General features: G+C 45.0%; 2 protein-coding genes across 2 annotated transcripts in view; one reads left to right on the forward strand and one right to left on the reverse strand.

Annotated features, from left to right (window-relative positions):
* The window catches only part of SYN2 (synapsin II), a 205,057-nt gene that overhangs the window by 30,013 nt on the left and 159,169 nt on the right, over window positions 1–15,875 (reverse strand). Inside the window, exons 3-5 of the mRNA XM_055343437.1 lie at window positions 15,471–15,562; window positions 13,203–13,359; window positions 8,684–8,773 (exon numbers count right to left, since the gene is read on the reverse strand). Of these exons, the coding sequence (XP_055199412.1) occupies window positions 8,684–8,773; window positions 13,203–13,359; window positions 15,471–15,562 (339 nt within the window). The remainder of the gene's footprint in view (window positions 1–8,683; window positions 8,774–13,202; window positions 13,360–15,470; window positions 15,563–15,875) is intronic.
* Window positions 837–11,478, forward strand: TIMP4 (TIMP metallopeptidase inhibitor 4). The gene is made up of 5 exons (XM_055343438.1): window positions 837–1,051; window positions 2,259–2,356; window positions 2,752–2,866; window positions 5,463–5,587; window positions 6,234–11,478. The coding sequence occupies exons 1-5, from the start codon at window positions 913–915 to the stop codon at window positions 6,429–6,431; spliced, it is 675 nt and encodes a 224-aa protein (XP_055199413.1). The 5' UTR covers window positions 837–912; the 3' UTR covers window positions 6,432–11,478.

Genomic DNA, 15,875 nt, shown 5'->3' on the forward strand with positions numbered 1-15,875 from the left:
GCTCTGGTTGCAGTGACCCCATGAGCCTTGGTTCTTTGACAAGACTCAGTCTTCTCCAGCGAATAATGACACGAGACAAGAATCAGTGTAGCCTAGGGTCTGAAGAGGGCTTTGAAGTCCCAGGTTTGCTTTAGGTGATGGGATAACCCCCGCAAGGAGCTCGGTCCTCAGCCATCAGCAGAGTCTGAGGCTCTGGATATGGGAAAGGGTTTCTAAAGCACAGGCTGCTTTCTCTGACATCTCTCCCCACCCCCCAGCCAACAGCGCCAAGACACACACACACCCCAACTTTCTCTGTCCTATTCCATTACTGTTTGCTGTTGCTTTGGAGCCTCATAAATAGGGCATTGAAAACACTTCCTGCAGCTGAAAGAAGCCCTGAGTAGCTTGTCTCATTCCCAGTGTGCAGCTCAGCAAGAGGTCCGTCCTCTCTGTCACTGTCTCTTTTGCCTGTTGTAATTCTGTCTGCCTCTCTCTGACTCTGCCTGTCTCACTTTCTGTTTGTGCCTCTCCTCACTCTTGTTCCTTCAGAGTGAATCACAAGCCCTGGGTCTTTCTGCCCTCGTGCATTTGTCTTTGTTTCACTTTCTGTCTTTCTGCCTTGACACCATCCTTTCTCCGTGCTTTCCCTCTACTTCTATAAGGCTTAATTGCTCAGGCAGGGTAATAGAGGCCAGAGGCCTCTCTCCTGGCTTCCCTCTTCATTTTACTGAGCCTGCCAGTCAGGAGAGCTGTGGGTCCTGCAGCCGTGGTTGGCTTACTGCCAAAGGAGGGAGGAGCCCATCCGGGCGGGACTGCTCCTAGGTCCACCTCAAAAAGCCTGGGGTGGGGGGCGCGACGCTTCTGGATGCGCCCTGGAGTGTCTGTTTGGTCTGACAGTCCTCACAGGCTCAGTCGGGGCTTTGCGGTGTCATGCCCCGGGGCCCCCGGACCGCGCCGAGCTGGGCGCTGTTGCTGCGGCTGCTGGCACTGCTGCGGCCGCCGGGGATGGGTGAGGCGTGCAGCTGCGCCCCTGCGCACCCCCAGCAGCACGTCTGCCACTCCGCGCTTGGTGAGTCCGGAGGCCCAAGAGGTCCACAGCAGGGGGTGGTTGTGTGGGGTTGGTCTGGGGCTGAGCTGTAGACCTGGAGTCTGAAGGAAAAGGGAGGAGATCAAATACTGCACCAGTTGCCTCCTACTGGGGCTGATGGTTGGGCAGGGCCGGCGCCATAGCAACCTTGCAAGCTCAGAGCCTGGCTGATTTGCAAGGAAATGAAACTGTAAGGGACCCCCTTAATGAACCCCTGCCCCCTGCCTACTGCAATTATGGAGTGTCACTGAACAAGTCACAGGAGCTATCCAGTGATTATTCTGAACTACTGGATGCGGGGAGGGGGAAAGAGGGGCCAGGGGACTGGGCATTCATTATAAACATCCCACTGTGACCAAGCCTATAACTGATGTTTACTCCATGCACCCCCCACCCCAACATACACACACCTTTGCCCTTTCCCTTTCCTTTGCCTGGAATGCCCATATCTTTAAATTCCTGGCAGACTTCTATTCATCCATCAAGGTCTTATTTAGGTATCTCTTCTCTGAAGACTTCCTGACTCCTTGGTGTTACCACAGTATCCCTAACATTTTTGTACTGCCAGTATACTGTGCTGTTATTCTTTGTAAATGTATTCTCTACTAGACCAAGAGTTCTGCAGGATGGGAGACCCTGTCCTAACCATATGTATGGACTACTATTACCTAGTGTTAGACCAGGCACAGAGAAGAATTTTATAACCAGTTTTTGATTAATGCCCAAATGGCGAGAGATAAACTACCTCTGTGCAGGGTCAGAACATATTTATTAATTCAATAAACATTTACCAACATCAGGTCTGGGTGGGCTCTGTTGAGGCCTCAGACTATGTAAGTAGATGACTGCAAACTGACTATTCTCAAGGGGCTCCTCTTCCTTCTTCTATCCTGATGCCCACCTCCAACCCACTGCAATCTAGGCTATGCAGGTAAAGTATAGAGATTATACTTTAATATAAAGTATATTCTAAAGAGACCTAATAGGCCTGAGGGGTTTAGAACTTCTAGCAGCTGCAGAGGAGGAGTTTACAGGTCCCCACTCATATACATGGTCCTCCGTACAATCCAATAAGACCTAAACCCAGAATTCCCTCATAAAATTCTTCAGGGGGCTCAGGTCATCCAGATGCCAGATGGAACTGTTCCAACAGGTTGCTGAAGTTCCCCTCTTTTCTCTTCTTATGCAGCCATAAGGGCCAAAATATCCAGTGAGAAGGTAGTTCCTGCCAGTCCAGATCCTACTGACACTCAAAAAATGATCCGGTATGAAATCAAACAGATAAAGGTACATGGGGACAGGACAGGGTATTAACCCCCTCGGGCTATTGGGAGGAGTGGGGTCTGTGTATTGGGAGTGGGGCTGGTAGGTCAGGCAACCTGGCTCATTGATCCTGGGGTATTGATGCTGAAGTGGCAGGGAGGAGGCCCCACAGGCCCTTAGGGGTCCATCTAGTCCTACAGCTGCCTATGCGTGAGGCTACTAGAGGTATTCTCACTGGAATAAACCAAAGTTTAGATTTTTCATAAGAGAGAAATGATCCAGATGGGCCATCTGTGTGTGCCAAATCCTGAACTAGACTTTTGTTTAAATTTTTTTTTTAGATTGAGAAGTGAGTTTTTCCTGTTAAGATAAAAAGTATACTCACTGACTAAATATTGTTTTTTGTAATTGCCTTTCAGATGTTTAAAGGGTTTGAGAAAGTCAAGGATGTTCAGTATATCTATACACCTTTTGATTCCTCCCTCTGTGGTGTGAAACTAGAAGCTAACAGCCAGAAGCAATATCTCTTGACTGGTAAGTTAAAGACCAACAAGTGGCCCTAATAGTCTCTGTCCTAAGCAAGGCAGTCAAGAAGGAGCCAGGGCTCCTTGGGCAGCAAGCTGAGCTAGGTGGCATTTTCTTGGGCATAAAACAGAGTTGTATTACTAAGAGGCAGCCTCTGAGTTGGGAGAAGCTGTGGTAACCTTTCTTTCAATGAAGAGTTTTTATTACAGTGATCTTGGCCACTGCTTCACTGTTTTAAGGACAAGCTGCTCTCCCAGCCTAGGGAAGCTGGTTCCATTTTTAAACAATTTTAATTGATGTTAAGTTTGATATCTTGAGCCAAAAATCTGCCACTCTGAAACTGCCCCTTGTGAATTCAGTTCTGCCCTCTGCCTATGATAATCCCTCACAGGCCTGAGGACCATAAATACATGCATTCTAGCTCTAGGCCTGCTGGTCATGGTTCCCAGACCCCTTCCTATCCTGGCCACTTTCTCAAAATGGGATAAAGACTGTCCCTGTCCCTCCCCTCACACAGGACCCCAAACTGGACACTGTATACTATAGGTGATACCTTGGTTTCACAGAACAAACAAGGATTGTGCATGTGCAACCTTGCCCCACAACACATATACTATAGTTACTATAGTCTATAATGGCATTAACTTTAGGTTGCTATGTTGGGTCACGATCTTGGCTCATAGCCTCATTGGCTAACTCACATTAAAGGCCATATTCTGGGGTACAGTAAAGCACGGTCTTTAACAGAAGCCTTGAATCTAACAATTCTAACAAATCTCTATGAACCTGGGCCCAGGCAGGTCTCCATACTCAACTGGTTGGGACAGAGTAGTTAAGAAACCACACAAGAATATGACTCTGTGAGTGAATGAACACAATACTAAATTATTTTATAGTTTAGGGAAAAGAGGTATCTGTGTGGTTGTAAACAATAAGGAAAACTTCACTGTGTAAATGGGACCTAAATTGCCCCTAAAAGAAGAAAAATATTTGGAAAGAAGGCAACAAAAAGAAAAACACAGCAGGTGAGGAGAACAGGAGGAATTTCCACTATCTGTCCATCCATTCAGCAATAACGACCACCCACTCACTGCCAGGCCTTGGGCAGGAGTGTAGAGACTTAAAGACAAGCCACAGTCCTCAAAGAGTTCACAGTCCAGGCTTGGCTCTTGAGAAGTGATAGCCATTAGAAGCTACACTGGTAGAGGCTCCCCAGATCTAAGGATGTGGAATTGTGTTGACCTGGGAGCCTCTGGATGAGAGAGACAGAGGCAAGGGCATGCCACTGAGGCCTCCAGGTCCCAGGATTAATAGACAAACTTACTTCATTCCCTCTGTGTGCTAGCTCTCTGCCAGGCACTGTGGTGCATTCGGGGGAGGAGAAGACATGTTCTTTGTCCTCAGTGTCAAGGCTCACTGATGGGTGGGGATAAATGACAAAATACAAGTCCTCTGAAAAGTCATCAGTGGCCCATGCTCTTCAGAAGAAGGCACAAGCTCTTTTGTCCAATGTTGAAAGTCCTTGTGACCAGAACACTGCTGACCTCTCCAGCTTTGTCTCCAGCCATGTGAGATTGACAGTTCCCAGCCCCTCATTTCCCCCAGAGCTGAAATAAACTACTTGTAGTTGCAGAAGGTGTTCTGCTGGGTTGTGCCCCTCCACCCTGCACAGGGCAGTCCCAATGTCCAGAATTCCTTTCCCTCATTTGTCTGGTAGGTGAACTCCTACCCACCCATTCAAGGCCAAATGCAAGCATCATCTCCTCTGAGACACCTTTCTTGCCCCTCACCCCTTCCACAGATAGAGATAATTGTGCTTTGTTCATTCTTATAGAACAGGATAATTTTTTTTTTTGGATAATTTTTATCTACTTATCTATCTGCCCTACTGTTTATTAAGCTCCTTTGGAAAGAGATTCCGTCATATGTATTTCTGGGACCAAGTCATAGCAGCTGCTCAGTGAATAAATGAGTGACAGAAGTTCTAAGAGGGATATGGGCTAGGGTGGTCACAGATGGCTTTGAGGACACTGTGGTACTCAAAAGGGTCTTTGGAAGCTAGGAAAGGGTTTGATAAGTAAAGAAGGCGTGCTTTTCTGTGGGGAAGGGGAGAGACTCACCAGGATAGGTATCGACAAGGCAGGAGACTAGGCTGTGTAGATGTTGGGAAGGGTTGGAAAGAGGAAGGGACCTATTATTTATGGAAGCTTCTGTGGGCCCAAGCTGTGCTGGGAACTTTACATTCTCTCATTTCATCCTGACAACAACTTACTACTTTCATCTTTGAGCTGAGAAGTCATGTGACTTTCTGAAGGTCATACAGCTGTAAATGAGAGAAAAGAAAGGGGTTGTACCAACAGTCTGACTTTAAAGCTCTCTGCACCACACTAAAGGCCTTCATCCTACAACTCTCTCTCTCATATGAACATAATCTGTTAACATCTTTAATATGTAAATTACAGAGTTTTTTCTGGTTCTTTAATTGAGCTTCATGCCACCAAGAAGCCATTGAAGAAGCGGCAATTCTGGGCTCTTTGAGGACCTGGGTTCCTGGAGGTCCACGAGCAGATTCCTCATGCTAGGTTCTCCTCCATTCCCCTTGAAGGTCAGGTCCTCAGTGATGGAAAAGTCTTCATCCACCTGTGCAACTACATCGAACCTTGGGAGAACCTGTCCTTTTTGCAGAGAGAAAGTCTGAATCATCACTACCATCTGAACTGTGGCTGCCAAGTAAGGGAATGTCCATTGGCAAGGTCTTTGGGGGGTGAGGGAAGGGTCTTGAGCCTTGCAGCCTCACTTTTCATGTATTCCTTCCTTTGTGCATGTGTTTACTCATGTATTGTACTGTATTTGAACCAAATACATGGACCAAGCTCTGTATGAAGTTGGGGATGGGGAAGCAAAATGGTCCATAGCCCATGATCCCAAAGTACTTACATTTTGGCTGGGAAGGTGGCCATCATATAAAGAATGAGATAATATAGCTACCATTTAAAGAGAGTCTACTTTTTGCCAGGCCCTGTAATGTCTATCTATTTAAAATATTTAATTTAGTCTTTATAACAAATTTATGAAGAGTTCAGATTTCCATTTTAAGGCAAAGAAATTAATGCTATAGGAAGTGAAGCGATTTGCTCAAGGTCAGTGGTAGACTAAGAACCCTGAGGCCTGTCTGACTCCAAAGATACCATTAGAGAGGCAATACTGTGTGTTAGGAAATTGGGGAAGGGGAACTCAGGAGGAAATTTGGGGACTAGGAAAGGCTTCAGAAGTCAGGGGCATTTGAGCTGGGTTATAAGCATATGTAGGAGTCTGAAAAGCAATAATGGAAAAAGAACACCCTACTCATGTTGATGTTGTGTGGCTATGACTCTAGATTACCACCTGCTATACAGTGCCTTGTACCATCTCAGCCCCCAACGAGTGCCTCTGGACAGACTGGCTGCTGGAACGGAAGCTCTATGGGTACCAAGCCCAGCATTATGTCTGCATGAAGCATGTTGATGGCACCTGCAGCTGGTACCAGGGCCGCCTGCTCCTCAGGAAGGAGTTTGTTGACATCATCCAGCCCTAGTAGGGGCCAGTGACCATCACATCCCTTCAACCATCCTGAAGCCCAAGCCAGTTTTCCTTCCCTGTGGAGCTCTGGCTGTCAACACCTGCCTCATCACTGCCAGCCAATGGAAAGTACCAATGGATAGTTTGGCTAGAATTAGGATAGGGATGGAGTATGTTATAGCTTGTATCCAAATGCCAGCCCAGCACCTGTCAAGGGCCAGGGAAAGTAATATGACTTTTCTAGCCAGCCTTCAGCCCATCTCTCCTGCCTCCCAAACCCTTTTAGTTGAGCTGAAAGCTGTTACTGAAAATTTTGATTCTGGCTTAGTTTGTTTTCTAGGCCAGAACTATTCCCTTTTCTCCCTAGGAGAGTGTGTTTTCTCTTACCTTAACTGATCTGATAGGGGAGAAATGATGATTATTATACATATGAGATGATGTAGCCTTGTGATGTACAATACCAGAAAGTGGGTTGACAGAATCAGAATCAGAACAAACTGGGGGAATGAAAAGAACAACCCATTATGGCTGTATGTCCTCTACTCATATCCCCACTCAATCTAATCTTTTCATATACTATTATCTGTTTGAGGGAGACTCTTGGGGGATACAGTCACCCAACATAAGACCTGCAATGGCCTAACCTCCCTCCACATGCTATAATCCCCTCAATACCATTCCTGGCAGAGGATCTAGTCCAGTTAGCATACCTCTTTAGGCAAGAATAGACTTAGGTATCGTCTCTGCAGGTTAACTATCCTTAAAGCCCTCCACTGATATCCATAAAGCTTCTCTTCTGTTTCTTTTAGAAAGCCCTTCTCTACTAGATTACTAATGGTTTTATTCCTAATTCAGAATTTTTTTAAGCCAAAAACAGCTTTTCTATTGTAAGATGAAATTCCCCTTTAGATTTTGACACCTCAGAGAGATCTTAGCATTAGCAGGTCCTCTCTTGAGGGCAAATTTCAGGATAGAGGACAGGAGAAAAGTAACACAAGGACACTTGGGGGAAAAGATGGTAGATGGGGAATGTGTTTTGCAACTGTTGCAACTGTTTTCAGTGGTCAGCCCTGCTAGACGTTATGGCAGGAAAAAAAGCCAGTTTTGTTCCCTGTCTACCCTTCAGTTCAGTCCCCATATCACTGTGGGTTAGATTCTCTGAGAACTCCAAGTACAGATCCTTTAAGGTTCCTTAGATTGTGCAAGGCTTCTAGCTTGCCCTGAAAGGGAAAAGCCCTTATGTTCACCTCAAGGATTTATTAAGGATGAGGTCTTAAAGTTCTAGAGCCTCTTCCTGGCAAAGATGAAGGAGGTAGTTCTTTTCAAGGCCCAAGGTTGCTATTCATTTTTTATGTGTGGTTTGCTAATAAGCAGTGCCATCTCCATATGCCAAATGAAGGTTCTTGATTCACAGAAATTGTTCAAATGGAGATCCCTTTTGGAGTAGGGAGTGGGAAAGGCAACAAACATGATCACTGTCCCACAGTACAATACTAGAATGTTATGGCAGAAAGTCTCCATTGGTGGGTTAAGCAATTGACTTAACTAGTGGTCACCAACTGACCTTGCAGGCCTGGGGCAGAGGATGTAGGGACAGAGAGGAAGAAGACAGTTGAGCTAAAAGTTGTCTTAAAGGAAACACATTAGCTTTAGTCCTGTACCAACCAACCATGCCATCTCTCTGCCCCTTCTGACATCCTAGCATGGCCTCAGAGAAGGCACAGTGTTAGTTAGCCCAGTCTTATCTCAATCTTGAGGAAGCCAAAGGAATGGAAGGGCCTGGTGAATAATAACAGGAACAACACCTTACATCTGAGGAGTGCTTCACACTTTTCCAGAAGACTATTACTTAATCTCACTTACATTTTATAAGTACCATATTAGATATCCTGGTCAGAAATAATGATGCCCATTTAACTTTCCTATTGGGAAACTCACACACAGGGACTCTAACCTAGTCCAGTGACATGTGGCAGGGCAAGGACTAGAACCCAAAATAGCAGGATCTTCTGATTGTTGATCCAAAGATTTCTTACTTTTTCAGCTTCATAAAATGCCTTTGTTTCTGCTCTTCCCTATTGGGTCTCCGGATTTGGGAAGCAAGAGGTTGGCATTTAAAATTCAGCTGCTCTAGCCCCACAAAGCAGGTCCACAGTTAATCCCCAACAGAGTCTTGGGGGGTTGAAATGCTGAGGCATTTAGAGCCCCATAATCACCAAGCTCAGAATGTAAACACCAGAGGACTAAAGTCCCCACTCAATCTCCTACCATCTCTTTATGGTTGGGGTAGTATGTCTGCTCAATGAGTGGGAACTTCTCTCCTCCCAATGTCTTGTAGATGGCCACCAGCTGGGCAAACTGTAAAAGAGAAGCAAATATTTCAGCTTATCTGGACAAATGCAACAGACAAACATCAATCTATCAAACAAATATTTATTGGGTTTGCTATGTTGGAGGCTTTGTACACTGAGGATATAAAAGAGGTATACTATTCTTATTTTTAAAGACATATGCATTAGTTGGGGAAGGGAGAAAGAATGCACTAACATTCATTCAGTACCTATATGATTTTAAGGATATTTCATTCATTCCTCATATCAAATTGATGAACTAGGTATTTTATCATCTTTATTTTACATATGAGGCTCAGAGACAGTACAAAAGTTGCCTAAAGTCACAGAGCTGCAAAGAGATGAAGCTGGGATTGAAATTTGGGTCTCTAACTTAAACACTTGCATTCTAGAGATGACAACTGATAAAGCTAAATAGGTAACATGGGGACAAGTCATGAAAGTTCAAATGCCAGGAAAGGAATGATAGCTTTTTTTCTGCAGGCAGTCTGAAGTCCTAAGAATTGGAGCAGGGGTCATGAATAAAGCTATTCTTTAGGAAGATTTTCATGCTCATGGTATTCAGGATAGATAGACCTAGTCTCTCTAGGACTTACTACTCATTTAAGAACTGAACTCACTGGATCCTTCACCTATGAGAAACCAGAACAACTCTACAAAGAAGAGGTGAGGTACACATACTTACAGTGTGAGGGTTGAAAACCCTTTGGCAAATATCTAGCACCTCCTGAAGTCCCTTGCCCCCACATTTTATAAGTGAAGAAACCAAAGCCCAGAGAGATCACTTGTCCAAGGCCACATAATAGTTGAGCCGTATTCATAGCCAGGCCCTTTTATTTTTGATCTGTAACTCTTCACATGGCTGCCTTTCAGACTCTGCAGAGACCATGCTTTTCCCATAGTAAACACACAGGCCTTTTCTGCTCAATCCATTCAAACATACACCCACTCAAACACCTATCTCCAGTGCCTTGGCAGCAGAGGTAATCCAGCATCTTCCCTCTAGTGCTACTTAGGTTAGTTTACACTCTAACCACTGATATCTGGAACTGCTAGAAGGAAAAGTTGCCAGATCAGACTTGCCTTCTATTTACCAGAGAAAGGAAAGCTAGAATATTTTTCAAAAGCTCAGGTCTTATTCTCTATAAGGGATGTTGGTACATGAGCCAGTGGGGACAGAAGGTATGGGGGGAGGAGTAGAAACTTAGAATGGATTTTTAAAAATGAAGTCTTCTGGTTCTTGTTCTGCCTGGAACTTGCTAGGTGCCCTTTGGGCAAATGATTTCTCCTCTCATTTTTTTTTAATATATAAAATGAAAGGAGTGAATTTAATCAGTTCCTCAAACTTTTTGCCATAAGGGAACACCATTTTATTATATTTCCCCCCAAACTCCATTATCAAACTGCAGTTTAAGTGATCATATATTGTGGTCCTTTGTTGGCAAGGATAGAATTTATTTTTGAAATACTGGAAAATCTTGTAATTTCTGGGTCACTCCCCTTTGTGGAACGGCTATTGACTGTAGATCTTGAAGGCCTCCTCCAGAACTGAAAGTATGATTCAGGGACTCTCAAACCCTCAAGATTTGTTATTGAAAGAGACTTTAGGGATGCCTGGATGGCTCAGCAGTTGAGCCTTTGAGCATCATGCCTTTGGCTCAGGGAGTGATCTCAAGGTCCAGGATCAAGTTCCACATCGGGCTCCTTGTGGGGAGCCTGATTTTCCCTCTGCCTGTGTCTCTGCCTCTCTCTGTGTCTCTCATGAATAAATAAATAAAATATTAAAGAAAAAAAGAGAGACTTTAGATCTTGTAGACCAAACATCTCATTTTACACATGAGGAGGTGAGGCTAAGCTAAAGAAGCAAAGGAGAGCACAGGTTCCTAGATCACCCCTGGAATTGGGACTGCAGGACAGCACCCAGGTAGGTCTCTTCCTGCTCCTTGCATTCTCCATTTTACCCTGCTGTCCTTGCCATTCTTTGGTTTTCAACTTGCTTTGATTGTCAAGACCAACCCCTCAGACTTTTCTTGCCTTCTCTGATTCTTCCCATCACCCCATCTGACCTTTAAGTCCTGCCTGCCCAGATTCCTGCCTCTGGATACCTGCCTGAGCTCCCATAGCTCTCCAGCATCGCCAGCAAGCGGATGCCAGCTCTGCCTGACAACCTCTGTCCTGCTGCAGCCCACGTCCTGGCATGGCACTGAGGCATGTGGGGCCTCATCTTTCCAGCATGTGGGAGAGTTACACAGACACCACAGCAATGCCAAGAAGGCCCACGGCAAAATCCCAGAGTCCTGGGACAGCAAAACTAAAATGGCAGCCAGTTAGGTCCGGGGGGGGGTTGTTAGGTCTGTGGGAGCTCACCCTACTCTACTCCACTCCACTTTAATCTCCAGCAGTCCCTGTCAGCTCAAGGTATTGGACTTGGCATCTAACCCCTGCCTCCTTGGAAACTTAGATTAAGTCACAAGCACACAGTTACCAATTAAACAAATGTAATATCTGATAAGGGTTATTTCCTTTATGCATAGACAAAAGAATGGATTTTGGAGCTGGGGGTGGTGTTGGCAATGAATAGGAAGATAATTGTTCATTACCACCACTTCTTCAGTGAATCGGGAAAGACTTCTTGAAGAAATGAGATTTCAGAATCAGTCTGAGCTTAGTATGTTATCCTTAGCCCTCCTGAAAATAAATGCTTTAATTCAACTCTTGTGTCTCTGCCTCTAAAAAACCCAGATGGAGTCATAGGATTTTTAGATAAATTTGCAGCCATATGGGATGGTGGCATTCTTGCTTTCTCTGGAATGCTACCTTCATTGATTGGGCTATTTCTGCTTCCAAAATCCCAGGGCATAGCCTACCCTGACCAATTTATAACAGTAGATGTGCTCAGAGACACAATGATGCAAGGCAGAGCCTTGACAACCCTACTGAGGCCCCCTCTCACACCAAAAGCAGCCACAATAAAGAAATAAAGAAAATATGGTCAAAAGTCATCCTCTCAGAGGGACCCTCCTTTTATAGTCACCAAATTTGTTCACTCCCATTAACAAACAGAGAACAATATATAAAATGCCATTAATGGGGCAGCTGCTTAATGAAAATGAAGGGAAAACTTGGTGTCTGGCCAGGGAGCCTTGCTGTTCTCATGTGATGCCAAAGGCAATGTGCTGCGATTGTGAATGGGTGAGAATGTGAACCCTCACCAGATCCCAGATCCCAGGAGGGGCACAGCCTTAGGCATAGGCTCTCTAATCCTCCCACCTTGGCCTCTGGCATGGTTTTGGAACATAAAGCAGGGGACTATTTTCTTTAAGAGATCCTAAATACTAGGAGAATATAACAACCAGACTGTCAAACTGGTGACAGATACTACTATTATTCCTAGTTTACAGACAAAGAAACCAGGCACAGAGAGGATTACTTAACAAGAAAAAAACTAGCAATAGCAGAATCAGCTCATTTGGCTATGAGGGAGCCAAATTCTAGCAGGTATTGAAAGGGTGGGGAAGGAAAGGACTAGGGCTATGTGCAGTAGGGAAGGTTATATGACTAGGGAGAAAAGGGAGATCCCTAGAAAACAAACTTGATAAAGGCCTCAAATATGCTCTTCCATGATTAGTAACACATTCAAATCATACAACACTTTTAGCCTGTTTCTGCAAAACTCTAGGATTCTTAGATGCCTCAGGCCACAGAGAAAGGCTGAATAAGTGGTGATCAGGAACCCAACCCTCCTTCTTCAACCATAGCAGCTCCCACTGACTCCTCATTCTTTGGTCTTTGTCTTACACTGTCAGGTCTCCCTGGCTTCTAAGGGAACAGTGAGTTCAAGTGTGAGGAAGCGATCAAGAGCAGAGGTAATGGGTCCGTCTAATTAAAAAACAAAAACAAAAACAAAAAACACCCCCTCCAATTCCCTGGGTGATGGAGAGGCTTGGGGTCTGAGCACTTTACAGTGACCCTTGGCAAGCCAGTGTGATAGCTGAAGTGATTTTTGAAAAACAAGAGGAAGAGGATGTGATTAGGAGCAGGTGTTTCCTTCTAAGAGGGCAGCCTGGAGCAGCAGTTGTAGGAGCTGGATCCCCACTGGCCTCAGGCCTTTCTAATAGACCATTCAGAGGCAAGAAACGGTATTTTTATTCTTGCATCTTATGACTGAGGGCATCACTTGCAGACCTATAAGGACTTCTTTACAGAATCTTTGTGTGACTTTGTTGTGAGGCCAAAGGTCCACTCTGCAGCAAAGATACCTCAGCCCATGATAATGTTTTTTCACCCACCCTACCCCATGTCCCATCTGAAGCTCCTCTCACATCCTCTCAGCTGTGCCTAGTGCATCTTGATTACCAGCGGTGCCTCCTGGGGGACTGGGAGATACAGGACCTGGATCCTACCCTTTAACCTGGGGGGAAGGGGACCTCACTCACCACCCATGGCTTGTCACAGAAGTTGTAAATTGATTCCAGTGAGTTGATGCTGGGGAGGCCTGCGTACTGCATACCAATGATAAGGTGGCGGAAGTCCTCATTCTCTGCCATGCCAAATGCATGCTGCCGGATAAGCACAAAGTCTGGCCGGAAGGACCTGGTAAAAATGTAGAGGCAAGTTTCCCATCAACCAGCACCTCAGGTCATATGCCAACTTACCTCCTATTTCCAAAGCCCTAGACGGTTAGGTATTATGGCACTTCTTAAAGGAGATTCAAGGAACAGATGTCTGAAGCTCTCATTCCTCTGGATTAAGCATTGTCTTTTTCTAAGGTACAAATTCCCTCAGGAGGGAAGAAACATTTTCAGACCCTCACACCTTAAGTGAACAAGAATTTATGTGGTCCCTATGGGGCAATAAAAGAGCAGAAGTTTCTTGTGGCTTCAGAGTTCATGTTCCAAGAGGGTCCCAGTAGACTATGAAGACATATTGCCTGACTTCACCACCCTGCTATGGAGATTCCTGATCTCAGTATCCTATTCTGACTCTTTAAAGCTGCTCCTTAAAATAGGCAATGCCCTCATCAGGTCCCCACGAGAGCAAGGGTCCAGGCTGGCTGAGAACAGATGCCAAACTTTCCAATGTTATTCTTCCAAAGTGTACGCTAGGGAGGGGTGCAAATATTTTTCGAAGAACTGAGGTTGAGCAATGGCTACAGGAAGCACTGGGAGTACAGAATGTTCCCCATGCATGGGAAGGCTCCCTGCATTTCTCCTCTAGCCAGCAAAACTCCTCAGCTGCTCCATGCTCATGCCCTTACTCCAGGGGAACGCCACCTTCCCAGAGAGTCCATTCTGTGGCAGCATTCTCCCTCAAGGCTCTGGAGCTTGCCAGCTTCACACAATATAAATACCTACCTGGTTCTTTGCTCAGGCACCCATCCATCCCCCCACGTACAGCTGCAGTACCACCTGGGCTCAGAGATTGGTCTTTTAAAGTGGGGGTGGAAGAAGCTCTCCTTAAACCTCATGCCCATGCCCTCTTCAAGTAACTTAGCATCAAGTCAGGATGGTATATACTGGAGCTGTTCTGATCTCCTTGTGCACCAGTTCTGGGAAACTAGCCAAAGTCAAATCTTACATGGCAGTTTTAGGAACTGAGCCCTAGATTTCCTACACTGGCCAGGTCTTAAGTTCCTATACTCATAACTGGAAGGGCCTGCCTTATTTTTGCCAGATCCCTCCTGGCACCCTGCTATGGAACTTTCTGTCACCACCTGCTTGTATGCATATATCCCTATGACTCATTCTATCTACAGTTGTAGGGGCCCATCATTCTCTCTTGAGCTCACTCCCCACCTGGATGGACATTTCTTTTTCTGTCCTCATCTCTAGGATGGATGAGTTTACATTTCCTGTTGCTAGGTTCCAGACACCTGAACTTTGCCTTCCCTGTCACTGAGCCAGTCCCTGTTGGACATCGGAGACCTCAGTGTCAGGATGCTGCAGACTGAGGTAGGGAAGAGGATGAAGTGAAGATTCTTCCTGGAGCAAGATTCTGATATCTGAAAACCTGATACCATGCTGAGCCCCTGGGAAAAATGACACTGTGGAAACCATTTTTTCCCATCTGGAATTCTCATTATCTCCCTCACAAAACTGTTGTATTAAACTTGATCACATCTATAAGTTACCCAGCATACCACCCGGCATGTAAGTGCCTGTAACTACAAATTTTTCTTCCATATACAATGTCCCTTCCAACCTAGACTTTCCTATCAGAATTCCCAGGACTGAAGAATATAGAAAGAATACAGGGCTGGGAGTTAAGAGAATTCACATAGAAACACAAGGCTCTTCTACTGACTCACTGAGTAAATCTAAGCAAATCAATGTAAAATAGGTTGAACTAGAATTTTCAAACCTTTTTTTAAAGCAATGGAATCCTATTTTCCAGGGTAAATATACACAGAGATAAAAGCACAAAAATCACACTGGTGGAAGTGGCGCTGGAATCCTAGAACCCTCTGATAGGAATCTGATTACCTCTGAATTAGTCCTGAGTTCTTTCTCTACCATTGGATTAAGAACTTTCTGAGAGCAGTAGCTAGTTTTCTCTGCCTTCCTCTACCACTTCTACATAGCACACATCATTAACTTCTGTACAATATATCCCATCCTGCTCCAACACTTGACTTTGAAACCACCTTTGCAAACCAGAGACAATAACTCTGAAGGCCAAGACACTGAGGACAGAAGGAACCTTACCGGACAACCTTTGTGCCGTTCCGGAGTACCTGCATATCCACAGCATAGGTCCCATCTGCATGGGCCACCAGGTTGAGCTCTGAAAATTCTGCCTGGAAAATAACAGTAGGGGATAAAAGGGTAGATTTCATGTTATATATACATTTTTTTACTACAGTTAAAATTGTAAAAATAAATAAATAAAAATAGTAGGGAACTAAGGCCATAGTCTTGGCTTTACCAAGTTCTCCACAGAACAACAGCATCCCTCCCATCAAACATTTACTCAGTTTTCAAAGCACTTTCACAAACTGATTTCATCTCACTCTCATAGCAAGTCTTTGAAGCAAGAAGGACAAAGATAATTCTCCCCATTTATAAAGAAGCAGTTAAATGACTTTCTGGACAAACAAAACTTATTGTTTG

The sequence above is a fragment of the Nyctereutes procyonoides genome, unplaced genomic scaffold (assembly GCF_905146905.1).
Source record: "Nyctereutes procyonoides isolate TBG_1078 unplaced genomic scaffold, NYPRO_anot_genome, whole genome shotgun sequence".
NCBI lineage: Eukaryota > Metazoa > Chordata > Mammalia > Carnivora > Canidae > Nyctereutes > Nyctereutes procyonoides.